General features: G+C 41.0%; 1 protein-coding gene across 1 annotated transcript in view; it reads left to right on the forward strand.

The window, feature by feature from the left end:
• Positions 1-18,478, forward strand: part of LOC148878570 (protein PAM71-homolog, chloroplastic) — a 66,170-nt gene that overhangs the window by 46,384 nt on the left and 1,308 nt on the right. Inside the window, exon 6 of the mRNA XM_088956767.1 lies at positions 17,806-17,966. Within this exon, the coding sequence (XP_088812893.1) occupies positions 17,806-17,966 (161 nt within the window). The remainder of the gene's footprint in view (positions 1-17,805; positions 17,967-18,478) is intronic.

An 18,478-nucleotide genomic window follows, 5' to 3' on the forward strand; every position in this document is an offset into this window, starting at 1 on the left:
TTTAATACAGAACAGCTATTTGTAGTGGAAGAAGAAGGCATTGGTGGATGAAATGAGTTTGCTTCACAGGCGACATATTCCATTTCAAGGCTAGGTAGGGAAGAAGGCTCTGTTCACAGAGTACAAGACATTCATCCTAATAGCGAAGAGCTGACACCAATCTCTCAACAAAGACAGGGTGTATGGAGCATGGAAACGGGTTTCTCCATGGACGGATTAGAGGTATTCCAGTTAGGTTGGTGCAATACTCATAGGATCGAGTAGATGCTTCTGTTGGTTTCAATTTCTGGTTGTTAAGGCCTTAGAGACGAGTTCTGGTCCAATCCATCTTAGTGATCTAAGCCCACTTCCTAAGTCTAAGTCTCCAGGTTTGTGTGTCATTCAGGTTGAGGATACTAATACTTTGTTGGTGCCTATTACTGATACAGGGAAGTACTGTGAAGAGGGATGAGGGACTTGAAAGTAGGGAGCAAGGTGAAAGAACATAGAAAATGGTGAACGAGTACTTTGAGGTTGTTGGTATATTGATTGAGGAGCAAGGGCTAGATAGGTCAAGAAAAGAAGAGGCCGAGGATAATAGGGTAGGGGGAGGGAATCCAGTTTTAGAAGTAGTGGAGTAGATGGGTTTGAAAGTTAAGGAAGTAGGAAAAGTCAAAGTTTATTCTAGGAAGGAGGAGGGAAAAAGGAAAAAGAAGACAAAGGCAGAGAGGCTGAGATTAGGTGTGGAAGGTGACAGAGTTTAGTGGGAGGAGGGAGAGGAAGTAGTCGATCAAGACTACAGTCAGTCTTGAATCCAAAAAGGCTTCGGATGGAGAAAAGAAGAAGAAAAAAAGGAGAAAAGGAGGAGAAGCAGAAGTGCACAAGGGTTTGGAAAGGAGAGGGACAGATAGATTGAATCTGCCGCCCCACTCTTAATATTTATATGTTATGTTCACTAATTGTAGAAAAGGCAGAATTGCCCTTAATGCTTACATGGAAAATAAAACAATAATAAGCTGAAATAACAAGCTGTCTGAAATAACTACCAACTAACACTGATATAACTAACAAAGATTACATGTGCTGTCATACGAACACAGTGGGGACCACAGCCATGGGGCCCACATCAGTGTTCTCTACACTCCCCCTCAAGTTGGGAATAGATATTTGTCATTCCCAACTTGCATAGGTCTGCCTCTAACTTCTTCCTTGGAACAGCCTTGGTGAGAAGATCTGCGAGTTGCATGTTGGAGGTGATATACGGGAAGACAACACACTTCTTGAGATGAGACCCTTTCTCTGACAAAATGTCGATCAACTTCGATGTGTTTAGTTCTGCCATGCTGCACATTGTGAGCTATATTAATAGCCGCCTGATTATCACAATATAGCATCAAGGGCTTCTCATAATCAATACCTAATTCTTCAAGTAGTGACTTCAGCCATAGGATTTCAGCCACTCCATTAGCCATCGATCTGTATTTCAGCTTCAGCACTAGAGTGAGAAACAACACTTTGTTTCTTACTCCTCCAAGAGACAAGGTTACCTCCTACAAAGGCACAATATCCAGAGGTAGACCTCCTATCATCAGCACTTCCAGCCCAATCAGCATCTGTATAGACCTCCACCTTCATGTGATCATTATTCTTGAACAATATACCTCTACCTGGACATCTCTTCAAGTATGCTAATATTCTCTCAACTTATAGGAGATGAGTAGTTCTAGGGGAATGCATGTACTGGCTGACAACACTTACTGCATAACTGATGTCTGGTCGTGTGAGACAAAGATATAGGAGTTTTCCAACCAACCGTTGGAACATTGCTTTGTCTTCAAGAGGTTCTCCACCCTCTGCACTAATCTTGTGATTCTGTTCAATGGGTGTATCTGCAGGCTTGACACCTAACTTTCCAGTTTCTGCTAACAGATCTAGAACATACTTCCTTTGAGAAATAAAGATCCCATGTTTAGATCTAGCAACCTCAATACCCAAAAAGTATCGTAGTGCACCAAGATCTTTCACCTCAAACTCTTGATGAAGGAGTTGTTTGAGGGACTCAATCTCACTATTATCATTCCCTGTCACTACAATATCATCCACATATACAGCAAGCAAGGTTAAAGAAGAGTTCACTCTTTTAATGAACAATGTATGGTCTGGCTGGGCCTGTACATAGCCGAATTTTCCAAGGGCTAGTCTGAATCTATCAAACCAAGCTCTGGGGGACTGCTTTAGTCCATACAATGCTTTATTCAGTTGGCAAACCTTCTTACCTGTCTATGCATCATAAAATCCAGGGGGTAATTGCATGTAAACTTCTTGTAAGTCTCCATTCAGAAAGGCATTTTTAACATCCATCTGGAACAAAGGCCAAGAATAACTCGCTGCAAGGGCTAACAGAACTTGAATAGTGGTCATCTTTGCTACTAGGGCAAAAGTCTCCAAGTAGTCTATACAATAAGTCCGAGTAAATCCTTTTGCAACCAACCGGGCTTTATACCTTTCAATGGAACCATCAGCATTATGTTTTACAGTAAATACCCATCTACATCCAACCGGTTTCTTTCCTTTGGGTTGGTCAACTAGCTCCCAAGTATTATTTCTCAAAAAGGCATCCATTTCAACCTTCATTGCATCTTTCCACCCAGGAACTGACAAGGCTTCTTGCACTGTTCTAGGGATAGGAATATCAGCAATAGAAGTGAGAAAGGACATGTAAGAGGGAGACAGGCGATCATAGGACAGAAACTGGGAAATGTAGTGAGTTGTGGATGTGGTGTGACGTCGTTTCCCTTTATGGACTGCAATGGGGAGGTCAAGGTCATCCGAAAGAAGGTAAGTAGCAACAGTGGAAGGTATCTCAATGAGACTTGGATCTGATAAGGGGACTGTAGTACCTGGATCTGGATCCGCAAAAGGAATTGGGGTTGGCCTGGACTACTGATGACCAAAATCAACCTGCCTCCATCACCTGTGATAGACTTTCAACTCTTGACACCTCTGACAACCCTCCCCATTACAGCCCTCATCACTCAATGGAATGGGTAAAGGAACCTCAGATGAGTTAACCCCACTCTCAGTGCTCTCCCCCTGAGGAAAAAGGCCCAAATTCTCACTACTCTCCCCCTGAGGAGAAACCTTAGGGTAATAGGGTACCTCCTCAAAGAAAGTGACATCCATCGAGACAAATCTTCTCCTGGAAATAGGTTCATAGCTGCAGTAACCCTTTTGAGTTTGTGCATAACCGAGAAAAATGCATTTGGAGGCCTTAGGGTCAAATATGGAATGATGAAGGCCAAGAATCTGAGCAAAGCAGGTGCAACCAAAGGTTTTAAGGGGAACAGTAAATAATTCCTCATCTGGGTATAGAAGGGTAAACGGAGGCTTCATGTCAAGAACCCATGTGGGAACCCGATTAATGAGATACACGGCCGTGAGAATAGCATCGCCCCAAAAACGGATAGGCACATTGGAGGTAAACATAATGCTTCTAGCCACCTCCAAAATGTGCCTATTCTTCCTTTCGGCAACCCCATTCTGCTGTGGTGTATAAGAACAAGTGCTCTGGTGAATAACCCTATGATCGAGTAGATAAGAAGCCAGTGGCTTGGCAAAGTATTCTTTCGCATTATCAGATATGAGGATTTTGATTTTGACCCCGAACTGGGTTAAAATCATCTGATGAAACGTCTGGGTCAGAGCAAGAAACTCATCCCGAGAATGCATAAGGTAAACCCAAGAAAAACGGTTATAGTCATCAACAAACAATAGGAAATATCTGTACCCTCCCATAGAAGGGATGTGATACGGGCCCCAAACATCGGTGTGCACAACATCAAAAGAATTACTACTTCTTTTATTACTCAAGGGATAAGATGTTCTACAATGCTTTGCAAGCTCACAACTCTCACATCTCAAAGTTGACATCTCAACAGACTCAAACAAATTAGGAAACAGACTCTTCAAAGACGAAACGATATATGACCTAACCGATTATGCCAAAGCATAACCGGACTCACAGACTGAGAAACAAAAAACTTCTTATCCACATGCTCTTTCTAATGAGAACTCTCTCCAAGCAGATAGATCTCATTCATCTCACGGCCAGTCCCAATCACCTTCCTCGTCTCCAAATCCTGAAAAAACCAGCCAGGAATTCAAACACCCTATTGGTCTCAACTTGCCTTCTATGGGTCTATGCATCTTTCGGACTTTCCCACTCAAGAGTCTCCAGATGGTCAATTTCATACCACAGAGATTTCAAAGTAGAGAAATAAACAGAGACTGGTTCCTCTCCTTGTTTGAGGTTATTTACCTCACACTTCAATTCATTGGCTCTAGCAACATTAAGGGGTTGGGAGTAGGTCTCTTTCATGACATCCCAGATCTCCTTGGTTGTTTTTGCCCAAAAATAATTTTGGCTGATATGTGGCTGCATAGAGTTGCACAGCCATGTCATAACCAAGTAGTTCTCCTGAACCCACTTGGTATACATTGGGTCCTCCTTGGAAGGTTCTTTCACATCTCCCAATAGGTCTCTTTCATGACATCCCAGATCTCCTTAGCTGTTTTTGCCCACAAATAATTTCGGCTGATATGTGGCTGCATAGAGTTGCACAGCCATTTCATAACCAAGTAGTTCTCCTGAACCCACTTGGTATACATTGGGTCGTCCTTGGAAAGTTCTTTCATGTCTCCCAATAGGTAGCTAAGTTTTCCTCTTCCCCCAATAGCCATCATGGCCGATTGGGCCCATTCTAAGTAATTGGATCCGTCAAATCTCACAGTTGTAATCTGAAACACAGTCTCAGACATATTACCAGAACTGTTGTTCCCAAAAACACCTTCCCCCTGATACTTGAACTCCATTCTTGGTTAAGAATCAGTAATTAAGAACTATTAGAGCTACTGCAATAGAAAACATCACTTAAATAACTGATCACAGTCAGAATTCTGTATGGGTTCAGTTCGGATCTGATCTGAAACCAATCGGCAGTTCAGAATGTAAGCAGTCCAATAAAGGTTCTCACCCCAAAACAGGCTTTGAAGCCAAAACAGGTCTAGAAACCACTTAGAAAACAATCTGTAATGCTGAAGCAGATTTAGGGTTTGATCGTAGGGTTAAGGAAACCTTTGTGAGAACATAAACAGTGCTCATCCGCACCCTCCAAATAGGTTCACAGTCAAATCTGGTCGTAGGGTTAATGACAAACCCTAAAAAAAAATCAGAAAAACTTGCCTGTGAGAAAATAAAGGAGAGTTCAGCCGCTCCTCCTAGATAGCTCCAACCTATCTTTGACTGACGACGATCTCAAGGAAAAATAGGAACTTACCCAGAAAACTCTGATCGCCACCTTCAATCTCGACCTGAACCCTAATATTGATCCTTTTAACCTTCTCTGATTCTTCCTGATTACCAAAACACTCTCCAAGCCTCTATAAGCCTTCGGACAGCTGCTAAACCCTTCTGGTAACCTCCAAGAATGAGCCAACGAACAGTTCTTTGTAAGCTTCCAGCCCTAGGCAGTTCTCATGTGGCTGGCTGGACTAGACACACATGAGAAACCCTAGATAGGCTCTGATACCAAGTAGTTGATCAAGACTACAGTCTGTCTTGAATCCAAAAAGGTTTCAGATGGAGAAAAGAAGAAGAAAAGAAGGAGAAAAGGAGGAGAAGCAGAAGTACACAAGGGTTTAGAAAGGAGAGGGACAGATAGATTGAATCTGCCGCCCCACTCTTAATATTTATATGTTATGTTCACTAGTTGTAGAAAAGGCAGAATTGCCCTTAATGCTTACATGGCAAATAAAACAATAATAAGCTGAAATAACAAGTTGTCTGAAATAACTACCAACTAACACTGGTATAACTAACAAAGATTACATGTGCTGTCATACAAACACAGTGGAGACCACAGCCGTGGGGCCCGCATCAGTGTTCTCTACAGAGGAGAAAGGGTCAATTGCAAAGAAAAAGACCTAGTGGGTGCCTTTCCCCACACTGGTGCTCCCTATGCAAAGTTAATGGTGTGATCATAGTTTTCAAGGTGCTAAGGCAAGGCTAGGCAACAGGGGGCACCTTGTGTTGTGGATGCTTTTATTAGGAAGAAATACAGCCGCAAACAGCAGCAGTAATGGGCATAAGATTCAGTGTTCCAGTAGCAGTAATGGGCATAAGATTCAGTGTTCCTATCTTATCTGTCAGCCAGATTCAGTGTCCCTATCTTATCTCTTAGCTAGATTCAATGTTCCTATCTTATCTGTAGCTGGATTCAGTGTTCTTATCTTATCCGTTTCTATCTTATCTCTTAGCTAGATTCAGTGTTTCCATTAATTAGGAAATAGCATTTAAAGATAAATGTTGTTAGGAAGTCTTCCTAAAGGAGGACTCTTATCTTCTTGTAATCTCCTATTTAAAGGAGCAGATGATATTCAATGAAACCATCGAAATTTTCAGTCAAGAAAGAGCAGAGGAGAGTTGGTGATCTCTTTAACAAATCACCATTAAGGTGCCAAAGATAGCCACCTTGAGGAAGTGGAGAAATAAGGGAAAACAAGAGGTTTTCCCCGTTAACCGACCTATGACGAGATCCTATTCGCGGGCCCTTAACAATTTGGTATCAGAGCAGGGCGTCATGGGTGACTTTGAGCAATTGAAGACTAGGGTTCATGATCTAGAGCACAAACTCGTGGAAAACAGCAAGGAGGTGCGCGAGATCAAGGATGACGTCCGAGAATTGAGGCGCTTGATGGAGTTATATTTTTCCAGCAAGGAAAAGTGTTCAGAAGGGGCTGCAACCACAGACGGCCGCCAACCAGACATGGCAGAATCATCCGGCAAACAGCAAGTCGTTGCCCAGGGAACCGCGATCGTTCCCAAATATAGCAGGCTGGAATTCCCTTCCTATAATGGAGCTGGAGATCCTTTGGGATGGCGGTACAGATGTGAGCAGTTCTTCCGCAACCAACGGACAAAGGACAGGGACAAGGTAGGCTTGGCCGCATTCCACATGACAGAGGAGGCGCAGCTCTGGTTTTATAAATTGGAGCAGGAGGAACCTGGGCTCAGTTGGACCCAATTCAAATCCTACTGCCATCTCAGATTTGGGCCCCCATTAACGAGCAATCCATTAGGCAAACTAATCAACCTCAAACAGACTGGAACTGTGGTTGAGTATCAACGTCAGTTTCAGACCCTCCTTGCAAGAGCATCTTCAGTACATCCAGACCAACAGATTGACATGTTCACCGCGGGGTTAGCGGAGACTTTGAGGGTGGATGTGGAGATGCAAAATCCCCCTAATCTGGTTACTGCTATGAATTTGGCTCACGCCTTTGAACGCAAATTGCAACTCAACTGCAGAAGTATCAGTATAGGGTGGCCTCAAACAGCATGGGCAGCCCCGAAACTCCTCGGAATGGCTCCATCTTCAGCAGCCAGCCGAGAACAGAAACCAAAGATGAGCAACAATTCCAGATCAGCATCTAGTATGGGAAGCAGCGTTGTTGCACCCCCTATTAAGCGCTTGTCCAGGGCTGAGATGGCAGAACACAGGGCAAGGGGACAATGTTTTAAATGTGATGAACTTTACTCGGCAGGGCACAAGTGCAAGAGACTTTTCTGCCTCCTGGTGGATGAACAAGAGGAAGATGATGATGAGCCCTCTTCATTGGAACCCGAGATTTCTCTCCACGCAATAACTGGAATTAAAACCTCTCAAACTATGCAATTGCAAGCGCGGGTGGTAGGAAAACCAATACTGATCCTTGTTGATTTAGGAAGCACACACAATTTTGTAAGTGAACAAGCTGCCCTCTAGTTGGAACTACCAATGGAAATCAAACCGAGACTACAGGTAGCCATAGCAAACGGTGAAAGAGTGCACAGCCCGGGCATCTGTAAAGGAGTCCAAATACAGGTCAATTCTGAATCCTTCTTTGCTGATTTGCTTGTGCTATCCTTGGATGGATTTTATGTAGTTCTTGAGGTGAAATGGTTGATCACTCTGGGCCCAATCCTATGGGATTTCAGCGCCCTAACAATGACCTTCCACTTGAATGGAAAGCAAGTCACTTGGTAGGGTAACGTGGTGAAGGCTAAATACCCACAGGTTCATGTGCTCCAAGATGAAATGGCACACGCAGCAACCATGGAAAGGCTGCTCACTGATTTTTCAGATGTGTTCCAAGAACCCAAAGGACTTCCTCCTTCCCGAGCTTGCAATCACCGCATCACTCTGGTGACGGGTTCAGAACCAGTAGTAGTGAGGCCACATCGCTACCCACACCTACAAAAAGATGAGATAGAAAAGCAATGTGATGAAATAATGGAATAGGGGATCATCCGCCTTGGCCGTTCTCCTTTTTCTTCGCCATCCTGTTGGTGGCAAAGCGGGATGGTACTTGGAGATTTTGTGTTGACTACAGAGAGCTTAATAACCGAACTGTCAAGGATAAATTCCCTATCCCCATTGTGGACGAGTTATTGGATGAACTTCATGGCGCCCAGTATTTCACAAAATTGGATCTAAGATCGGGGTACTTTCAGGTTCGAATGGCTTCCGAAGACGTTGAGAAGACTGCCTTCCAAACTCATCATGGCCAGTTTGAGTTTTTAGTTATGCCATTCAGTCTCACGAACGCCCCATCCACATTTCAGTCCTTAATGAATGAGGTATTTTAGTCCCATCTTCGCAAATTTGTTTTAGTATTCTTTGATGACATTTTGGTTTACAGTAAAACATGGATAGAACATGTGCATCATCCGAGGATTGTTTTTGAGCTACTGCGCCAACACAAGCTCTTCCTTAAACGATCCAAGTGCTCCTTTGGGGAGCGCTAGGTCCTTTACTTGGGTCATATTATTAACGGCAAAGGAGTGACAGTGGACAATTCCAAAATTCAAGCGATCAAAGAATGGCCCAAGCCCAAGTCCGCCAAGGCTCTACGCGGGTTCCTCGGTTTGGCAAGATATTACCGCAAATTTGTACAGAATTATGGCGTGATGGCTGCCCCATTATCCAACCTGCTGAGGAAGAATGCCTTTCATTGGGACAATGCAGCTGACACGGCTTTTGCAAATTTAAAGAATGCCCTCTCCGCCACTCCAGTTTTGCAATTATCGAACTTTGATCTTGAGTTTACAATTGAGTGTGATGCATCTGGAATAGGGATTGGCGTCGTATTACAGCAACAAGGGCACCTGATTGCTTTCTTCAGCCGTAAACTAGTTGATCGTCATTTGAAATTGCCAGCCTATGAACGCAAATTGATTGGGTTAGCTAGAGCAGTCCAACACTGGAGGCCACACTTGTGGGGAAGGTCATTTGTTGTCAAAACTGATCACTATAGCCTCAAGTACTTGTTGGAGTAGTGACTTGTCACTTCTCCCCAACAACATTGGTTTAGCAAGCTGCTTGGGTTGGATTTCCGGGTGGATTACAAGGCAGGATCTTTAAATCGCGCCGCAGATGCAATGTCTAGGCACGAAGAGGACATTATGCTCCTTTGTGGGATTTCATGTCCTCGAGTCACCTTATTGGATGACATCAAGAAAGAGATGCCACAATCAACAGAGTGGGCAACTCTTGTTCAGAAAATTCAGTCTGGAGCTGCAGACTCCAATTGGACCCTCACAGACGGGCTTGTGATGTATAAAGGTCGGATATATCTCCCAGCTGGTTCCTCTTTGATCCCCTCAAGCATCTCTAGTATTCATAACTCTACCCATGAAGGTATTTAGAAGACATTGTATCGCGTCCAAGCTGATTTCCATTGGCAAGGTATGAAGGCCTCTATTAGGGACTTTATACAAAACTGCTCTACTTGTCAACAACACAAATGGGAAAATCTGCATCCAGCTGGTCTTCTTCAGCCCCTTTCAATCCCAACGCAGATTTGGGCTGATATTTTCATGGATTTCATAGAGGGACTGCCCAAGGTTGGGGGAAAATCAGTTCTTTATGTAGTGGTGGATCGCTTCTCTAAGTACGCCCATTTCATCCCTCTTTCTCATCCGTACAGCGCTACTTCCGTCGCCCATGTCTTTTTCACTCACATTTTTCGTTTACACGGGCTACTGGAATCTATTGTCAGCGACAGGGACCCAATTTTTACTAGTACCTTCTGGAGGGAATTGTTTCAGTTAAATGGTACCACCTTATCCTTTTCTTCCGCTTATTATCCTCAATCAGATGGTCAAACTGAGGTGGTGAATCGAACAATAGAAATGTATCTCCGTTGCTTTGTTGGGGATCAACCGAGGCGGTGGGTTGATTGGCTTCCTTGGGCCGAGTATTGTTATAACACTGCCTATCATTCTTCTTTAGGGATGACACCCTTCCAAGTTGTCTATGGCCGTGAACCTCCTCGTTTGTTGTCCTATGAACCTGGTACTACTCGTTTGGAGGAGATTGATCGTTCCCTACAAGAGCGAGATGCTCTCTTGGTTGACACTTCTTTTCGTTTACAACAAGCACACCTCCGCATGAAGCAGGCCTATGACCAGCATCATTGGGAATTGTCGTTTGAATCGGGGCAGTTTGTTTGATTGAAACTTCAGCCTTATCGCCAGCGCTCCTTGCACCATAGGGCTGTTCCTAAATTAGCTCCTAAGTTCTATGGGCCTTTCAAGGTTTTGCAGCGAATTGGTGCGGTTGCAATATAAGCTGGAACTTCCAGAGCACAGTAGGATTCGTGATGTTTTCCACATTTCCCTGCTCAAGCCGTTCAAGGGTGTTCCTCCTGTCAGTGTTCCCTCCTTACCACCTTTGAAGGAGGGCAAACTCATTCCCCAACCTCAGTCTATTGTTCGTTCCAGAATTAATCGAGGTGTTGTTGAAGTTCTGGTGGAATGGGCCATCTTACCATTGGCTGAAGCTACCTGGATTCCTTTGACTGAGTTTCAAGACACCTATCCTGAATTTGAGCTTGAGAACAAGCTCTTAGTCCAGGAGGGGAGTAATGTTGTGGATGCTTTTATTGGGAAGAAATACAGCCGCAAACAGAAGCAGTAATAGGCGCAAGATTCAGTGTTCCAGCAGCAGTAATGGGCGCAAGATTCAGTGTTCCTATCTTATCTGTCAGCCAGATTCAGTGTCCCTATCTTATCTCTTAACTAGATTCAATGTTCCTATCTTATCTGTAGCTAGATTCAGTGTTCTTATCTTATCTGTTTCTATCTTATCTCTTAGCTAGATTCAGTGTTTCTATTAATTAGGCAGTAGCATTTAAAGATAAATGTTGTTAGGAAGTCTTCCTAAAGGAGGACTCTTATCTTCTTGTAATCTCCTATTTAAAGGAGCAGATGATATTCAATGAAACCATCGAAATTTTCAGTCAAGAAAGAGCAGAGGAGAGTTGGTGGTCTCTTTAACAAATCACCATTAAGGCGCCAAAGATAGGCACCTCAAGGAAGGGGAGAAATAAGGTAAAACAAGAGGTTTTCCCCGTTAACCGACCTGTGACGAGATCCTATTCACGGTCCCTTAACACCTTGTCACCTAGTCGCCTAGGCAATGGATTTTTTTAAGTAAAAACATGTATCCTATGGTAGTTCCCTAGGTTCTATAATCATATTTCCTTAATAAATATCCATAATTTTCATAAGAAAAGTATAAATTTCATGTTAAAGTACAGAAAATCAACATATTCATGAGAAGAAGAAAAAGAAAGAAAAGAAAATTAAAATATATATATATATAGGGGCTAAACCCCTATTATTGTTATAGGAAAAAAATGTGTTAATTGGACAACATTTTATGTTGTTGATTGGACAACATTTTATGTTCTTTATTGCTTATTGGTTCAGGTAATAAAGCATTTAGCAATGTTTGTGTTGATTAAACCCTAACAAATAAGAAAATAATAAAAAGAAATTAGTATATAAATACACAAAATGAGTATTTTAGTTTAAAAATGTCTATTTTATAATTATAACCTCAAAAAATTAAGAATATAAAAGTTCTTTATAACACACTAGAGAAAACTACTTGGAGATTAGGCGAGGCGAGCCTCCAAGGGCGCTTTGTCGCCTAGGCGCCCGCCTAGGTGTCACCTTAACAACTATGGGTGAGAATTGTTATCACTTATTAATCTCCTGCCCTTTTTCCTCTTTCATTTGGGAATGGTTCTTTGCTTTGTTTGGGTGCAGGTGGAACCCTGTGCCTAATGTTCACAGCCCGTTTGCTCTTGCTTTTGTAAGCTGGTCAAAGAAAAGGGGAAGTATGATATGGAGGTGTACAAGGGGAGCGGTGTTTTGGACAATTTGGGAGGAAAGGAACTAGAGATTTTTTTTTTTTTTTGAAAAAGAAAAAAGCAGAGAAGTAGTCATTGAAGCTATTACCATCAAGGTGATCCATTGGGTTAAGTCATTGGATCTCTTTAAGGATATTCTTGGCATTGAGATGATGAGAAAGTGGAGCAAGGTAGTTGTTTCTGCTCTTTGTAAGGAGGTGATCAGGCCTATGTGGTCTCCACCACCTAGAGGTTTTATTAAGGTCAACTTTGATGGTAGTAGTGAAGGCAATCTAGGTCCGTCTAGTATAGGAGGTGTCTTTAGGAATGAGGAGGGAAATATAATTGCATTATACTCAAGTCCAAGTGGAGTCGGGGACTCGCTAAGGGCTGAAACTATGGTGTTATTGAAGAGATTCAAAAGGCTAAAGAGATGAATATCAATAAGTTGTTAATTGAAGGCGATATAAAGCCTGTAATTAGTTGGCTTTGGAAAGAGGTGGAAGGATGGTGATAGTATGTAGAGGAAAGTTGTTAATTTGCTTCAAGGGGTAGAGGTGATTTGTAATTGGGCCAGAAGAGATGCAAATGCAGTTGCTGATACACTTTCTAAACAAGGGGTGGGAAGGAATAGTTTATTTTGGGCTGCATTGTAACTTTATTTTCTATTGGGGAGGGCTAATAGTTTTTATCCCTTCCTTTTCCTATTATACTAAACTTCCTCCTTTTTAATGGAATTGAAATTGATTCTGTTATTGATAAAAGAAAAAGATAATGAGGGTCTAGGGATTGGAAATGTTAGGTTGAGAAACATAGCATTGCTAGGTAAGCGGTTGTGGAGATTTCCCAAGGAGTAGTAAAGCTTATGGCATAGAGCAGTTGGAAATATCCATGGATTGGCAGCAAATGTATGGGATGTTGGTATCGATCTTAGGGCTTCTCATTCCTCCCTGTGGAAAGATATTGTTGGTATATTGCTCATTTTTTCTCCTTTCATTAGGTGTGATGCTTGCTTGGGCAATAAAGTTCTTTTTTGGGAGCACATTTGGATTGGGCTCTCCTTTTAAGGATAGGTTCTTGGTCATATATTCCCTCTCTTTGAACAAGTTTAAAGTCATTTCTTCCTTTTTTGTCTCTGGGGATTCTTGGGATCTAGATTTAAGGAGAGATTTGAGGGACTTAGAAGTGGGCTTGGTAGATGAACTTTTCTCTCTTCTAATCTCAATGTATCTGGACCAGTATTGTCTTGATAGCAGAATTGGTCAGAGTCTGGTTGTTTCTCTTGTTTTTCATTTTTCAATGCTTTGTTGAACTCTACTAATATGGTTACCTCTTTTCCTATTAAAGAAGTGTGGTGTGCTCCTGCATCGCCAAAGGTGAGGGTTTTCTATTGGGAAGTGGTTTTCCAAAAATTAACACTTTGAAGGCGCTTCAAAGAAAGAGACCAAGCTGGTGTTTATCCCCACACGTCTGTACCCTTTGCTTAATCATATATTAATCTCCTATCCTTTTGTAACACATATCTGGGAATGGTTCTCCTCTCTCTTTGATTGCAAGTAGATTCCTCCCTCAAGCGTGGCAAACCTTTTTGACTCTAGCTTTTTTTGACAACCAAAGAAGAGAGGAAGGGTGGTGTGGAGAACAATGAGAATAGCTATTATTTGGGCAATTTGGGAAGAGAGAAATAACAGGATTTTCCAAGGGCAAGAAAAAGCAATACTTGAACTTATAGAAGGGATCACCATCAAGGCCATACATTGGTTGAAAACTATGGATCTCTTCAAGGACATTTTTGTAGATGACTTGCTTAGAGGATGGAACACAGTAGTGGGTTCCTCCAATTCTTCTCCTACCATTCAAGAGGATTGGTCCCCTCTGTTACACCATAGTGTGAAATTGAACTTTGATGGCAGCTCTATAGGCAACCCTGGTCCCTTTGGAATTGGGGGTGTTTTTAGAGATGTGGAAGGAAGAGTATTGGCCCTTTTCTTTGGCCCAGTAGGGTTGGGTGGCTCACTAAGAGCAGAAGTAATGGCGCTTCTTAAAGGGATCAGATTGGCTAAACAATTGGGATTTCAACAATTAGAAGTGAAGGGGGATTCAAAATTGGTTGTAGGTTGGATGCAAACAAATAATTTGGGCACTTGGTCCCTTAGACAATATGTAAGGGAAATAATGAACCTGACAATTAAGCATAGAGCATAGTTTAATTGGACTAGGAGGTCAACAAATGGTTTGGCTAACGCTTTAGCAAAGCAAGGGGTTAATAGGGAGACTTTATTTTGGGCACGGTTGCAAATTGATTATGTTATTAGGGGTCACCTTATTTTGGAAGGTGACAATTGTAATTCTATTTCTTCAAGTTTAATGAAAGTTACCATTTCCTATAAAAAATAGTTATACGGACAGAGGAGAGATGTGGGAAGAGTTGTTTGATATTAGGGGCCTTTGGGATGGACCTTGGTACTTAGGTGGGGATTTCATTGTGGTTAGATTTTCTAATGAGAAAAATAACCCTAATCAAAATTTTCTACCAACATGAGGAAATTCGATGAATTTGTATATACTTGTAACTTAAAAGGAGCTCCCCTCCAACAAGCCTTATTTACATGGTATAATCTACAAGCCTCCCCCTATGCTCAAAGCTGGATTGATTTATCTACAATACAGATCGGAAGGATCATTGGGAAGGATTGGTGGCTATAGCACTACCAAGAGTAACCTCTGATCATTGTCTGATTAGAATAGGATGAGAATTTCTTGAATATCCCTACTCCCTTCTAGGTTTGAAAATATGTGGCTGACTCATCCAGATTTTATCCTAAGGGTGGAGAAATGGTGGAGGGAAGAGCTGAGGGGAGTGGCCTATTTGAGATTTCATAGAAAGATTCAGAGGTTAAAAGGCAAAATCAAGCAATGGAATAGAGTACTTTAGAAGAAATGAGGAGAAAAAACAAAGTGTGCCATCCTAAATTGAGCAATTGGATGATAATGAGAGTTGAGGCTTATTGAGTGAGGAGGATAGGAAACTGAAGTGGACCTTGAAGGAGTTGGAAGAAATACTTCTTAGGGTAGAGATTTGTTAGAGACAAAAATCTAGGCATAAATGGATTAAGGAGGGAGATGGAAATTGCAAATTTTTCCATGCACATGGTAGGAGAAGAAAGAATTTTGTGGCTAAGTTGGAACCTAGAGGTGGATGAGGTGATCTCTAATCAAGAGGAGATTGCTAAGATTTTTGTGGATCATTTTAAAGTAGTTTATAGGAAGGGTAAGGGGGTAATGAATTTAATGTGGAAGGTTTGGATGTGCCAAGTTTGGATGTTGAAGTGTTTAGGTCATTAGAAAGGGATTTTTATTTGAAGTTAGTAGGGGTACAAATGGATCGGATCATGATTTGATCCGATTCGAGATTCGATCATATCTGGTCAAATTCGGATCACTCCAATATATTATCTGATTCGATCATATCTGATCCGATAAGATCGAATCCGATATATATTATATATTTATAAGTATAAATATATATAATACATATATATGTTATTTATTTATTTATAAATATATTTTTATATTGTATTTTTATAAATTTGTTATATTATTTATTTTTTTATAAAAACATGTATATATATGATGAAAATAATTAAAAATACTTGTATTTTTGTTTTTACTTTATCTAAATTAGTATATTAATAATTTATTAATTTTTAAAGAAAACAAGTCGGATCAGATCAGATCCAAAGATCTGGCTTACCAATAGGATTCGAATTCAAATAGAGTCCTATCAGATCTGATCGGATTGGATCATATCCAACCTGAACAGTGTCGGATCGGATTCGAATATACCCTTATTCGAATCCGATTCGATCCGTTTGCATCCCTAGAAGTTAGGAGGGTTGTGTTCTTAATGGATAGATCAAAGGCTCCGGGTCCAGATGAAATTTGGTCCAGACCTGTCCCACCTAAGGTTGGACTTTCTGTTGGGAAGTTTACCTTGGAAATTTAAATACCTTGGATAACCTGCAAAGAAAAAGGCCCTTTATTTGCATCTCTTCTAACCAGTGTATCCTTTGCAAAGCTAATGGTGAGAGCTGTTACTATCTACTAATCTCTTCTCTTGTCCCTTCATTACATGTATTTAGGAGAGGCATTTTTCTCTATTTGGGTGCAGCCGTGCAGGTTGACCTTGCCTTTGCAGAGTAGTATCTTATTTGACCTACAACCTTTGTTTGAACCAAGTGGAGGGGTAGAATTATGTGAAAGACGTGCTAGGGAAGCTTTGGTATGGTATGGACAATTTGGGAGGAGAGGAATGCCACAATATTAATAAGAGGGAAAGAAATGCAGAGGCCTTGTTGGATTGTATTGTGAGCAGGGTTATTCATTGATTAAAACTATGAATATATTTTCCCACCTATCTTTTGATGATATCTTGAGGAATTGGAAAGCTGTAGCTAAGAGTTCAGTCAACAAGAACAGCTCATTGTTAGTTTGGATACCACCTAAAGAGGGAGCAGGACCTTTCGGAATAGGGGGAAATATTCAGAAACAGAGATGGAAATGTCATTGCAGTAAACTCGGGTCCACCAGGAGTTGGGTATTCCATAAATGCTGAATTCCAAGCAGTTTACAGGGGTTAAAATTTCTAGAGAATTGAACTTTGACAAACTGCTCATTGAAGGGGATTTCAAGCTGGTTGTTTGGTGGCTGAAGGAGCCTAACTCAGTAACATGGACTTATAGGGAAGCTATAAAATATTTAAGCGGCTGACCACAAACATGTTATAAGGATTCAATGGGAAAGGATATTGGCAAATGGGATGGCAGATTGTCTAGCTAGGCAAGAGGTAAATAGAGACCATCTGTGCTGGGTTCAATTGTAATTTGTTTGTCGTAATTGAGGCTGCATCTCATGCCTCCGGTTGGAAGTCTTGATCGTAAAATCCTTTGCTTTACTTAATTGAATGAAATATATTTTACTTACAAAAAAACTAGTTTCCATTTGAAGCAAAGATTCAAGTAATGTGGAGTAAAAGAAACTTAGGCAAGCAACTAGATGCTTGGAAAGAAAATAAAGAAAAATATTTTTATGGTAATTCTTTCAATGAATCATACGCTTCCCAATCCCAATAGGGAAGAGGATCTCTCTGGTATGCTAATTCATTGGAAGGAAAATATGTTTACATTTTTATTTTCCAGGGATGCTAATGACCAGGCCATACTTCTTCCGAGTCCGCTCTACCGAGCACTGTAGAGACCATTATGTCATCATATCCTTTAGGTTTCATGAGATGGGAAAGAGTTTTTTGTAGTTTAGCGGATGCTTTTCTAAATTTATCTTAAAACATGGGTTTCTGATTCTTTATTAACGAGATTTTTTTAGGCTTATCATTGTTACACAATTCAGCCGGATGTATTTTCTTGTAATATCCAGCTTTCCTTAAAGTTCATCAACCCACAGATCAACCAGTCTCTTCTAATGATCTTTTAGATATAATGGCTTGGCCTGAGCTTTTGTCTTTTTGTTCTTACTTTTCCCTCTGTCTCGCTGTCTCTAAATGTGTTCGTGATTCTGTGGCCATTTGAACAGCATTGCCTATTGGAGAATATGCAGCAGTGACTCTTCTCATGTTCTTTGGTCTTAAATCAATTAAAGATGCATGGGATCTACCATCAAATGTAGTAAAAAATGGTGAAAAAAGCTCAGAACTTGGAGAATTCGTTGAAGCTGAGGAGCTTGTGAAGGAGAAGGTCATTATGCTAATATCTAGTTCATTCTGTATAATGTTTTATTTTTATTGGGTTGCTGTCTTTATTTCATTATCTTCATATCTTTATCATATGGGAAACCAAATTTAGAGTGGGAAGTGCCTTTTCTGAGGGACTCTTAAATGCAACTCCCACCTTAAAAGTGATTTCCTTGTTTGATTGGAATCAATATTATCATTTATCGACAATATGGTAGTGTTTGGACTTTTATTTTATTTTAATTTATTTTTTATTAGTAGAGATACAGTAGTATTCCATACATCCAATTGGTAGGAACCATTAGTATTACTGTACTTATGCTATCACCTACTTCATAATTTGTTTCTTATTTGTTTCACAATGATTTTACGATAGCTTATAAATTGTTTTGTTTTGTTTCTTTGTCGTTTTTCTCTTCTTGTTATTCAATGACTTTGATCCTTGCTCATTATGTGCTATTTTGACTTTTTCTTCCACCCTTTCTTTGTTTTTCTCTAACTTCTTGATAGTGGGAT

Source organism: Nelumbo lutea, chromosome 1 (genome assembly GCF_056320005.1).
Source record: "Nelumbo lutea isolate HS-2025 chromosome 1, American lotus-T2T, whole genome shotgun sequence".
Lineage (NCBI taxonomy): Eukaryota > Viridiplantae > Streptophyta > Magnoliopsida > Proteales > Nelumbonaceae > Nelumbo > Nelumbo lutea.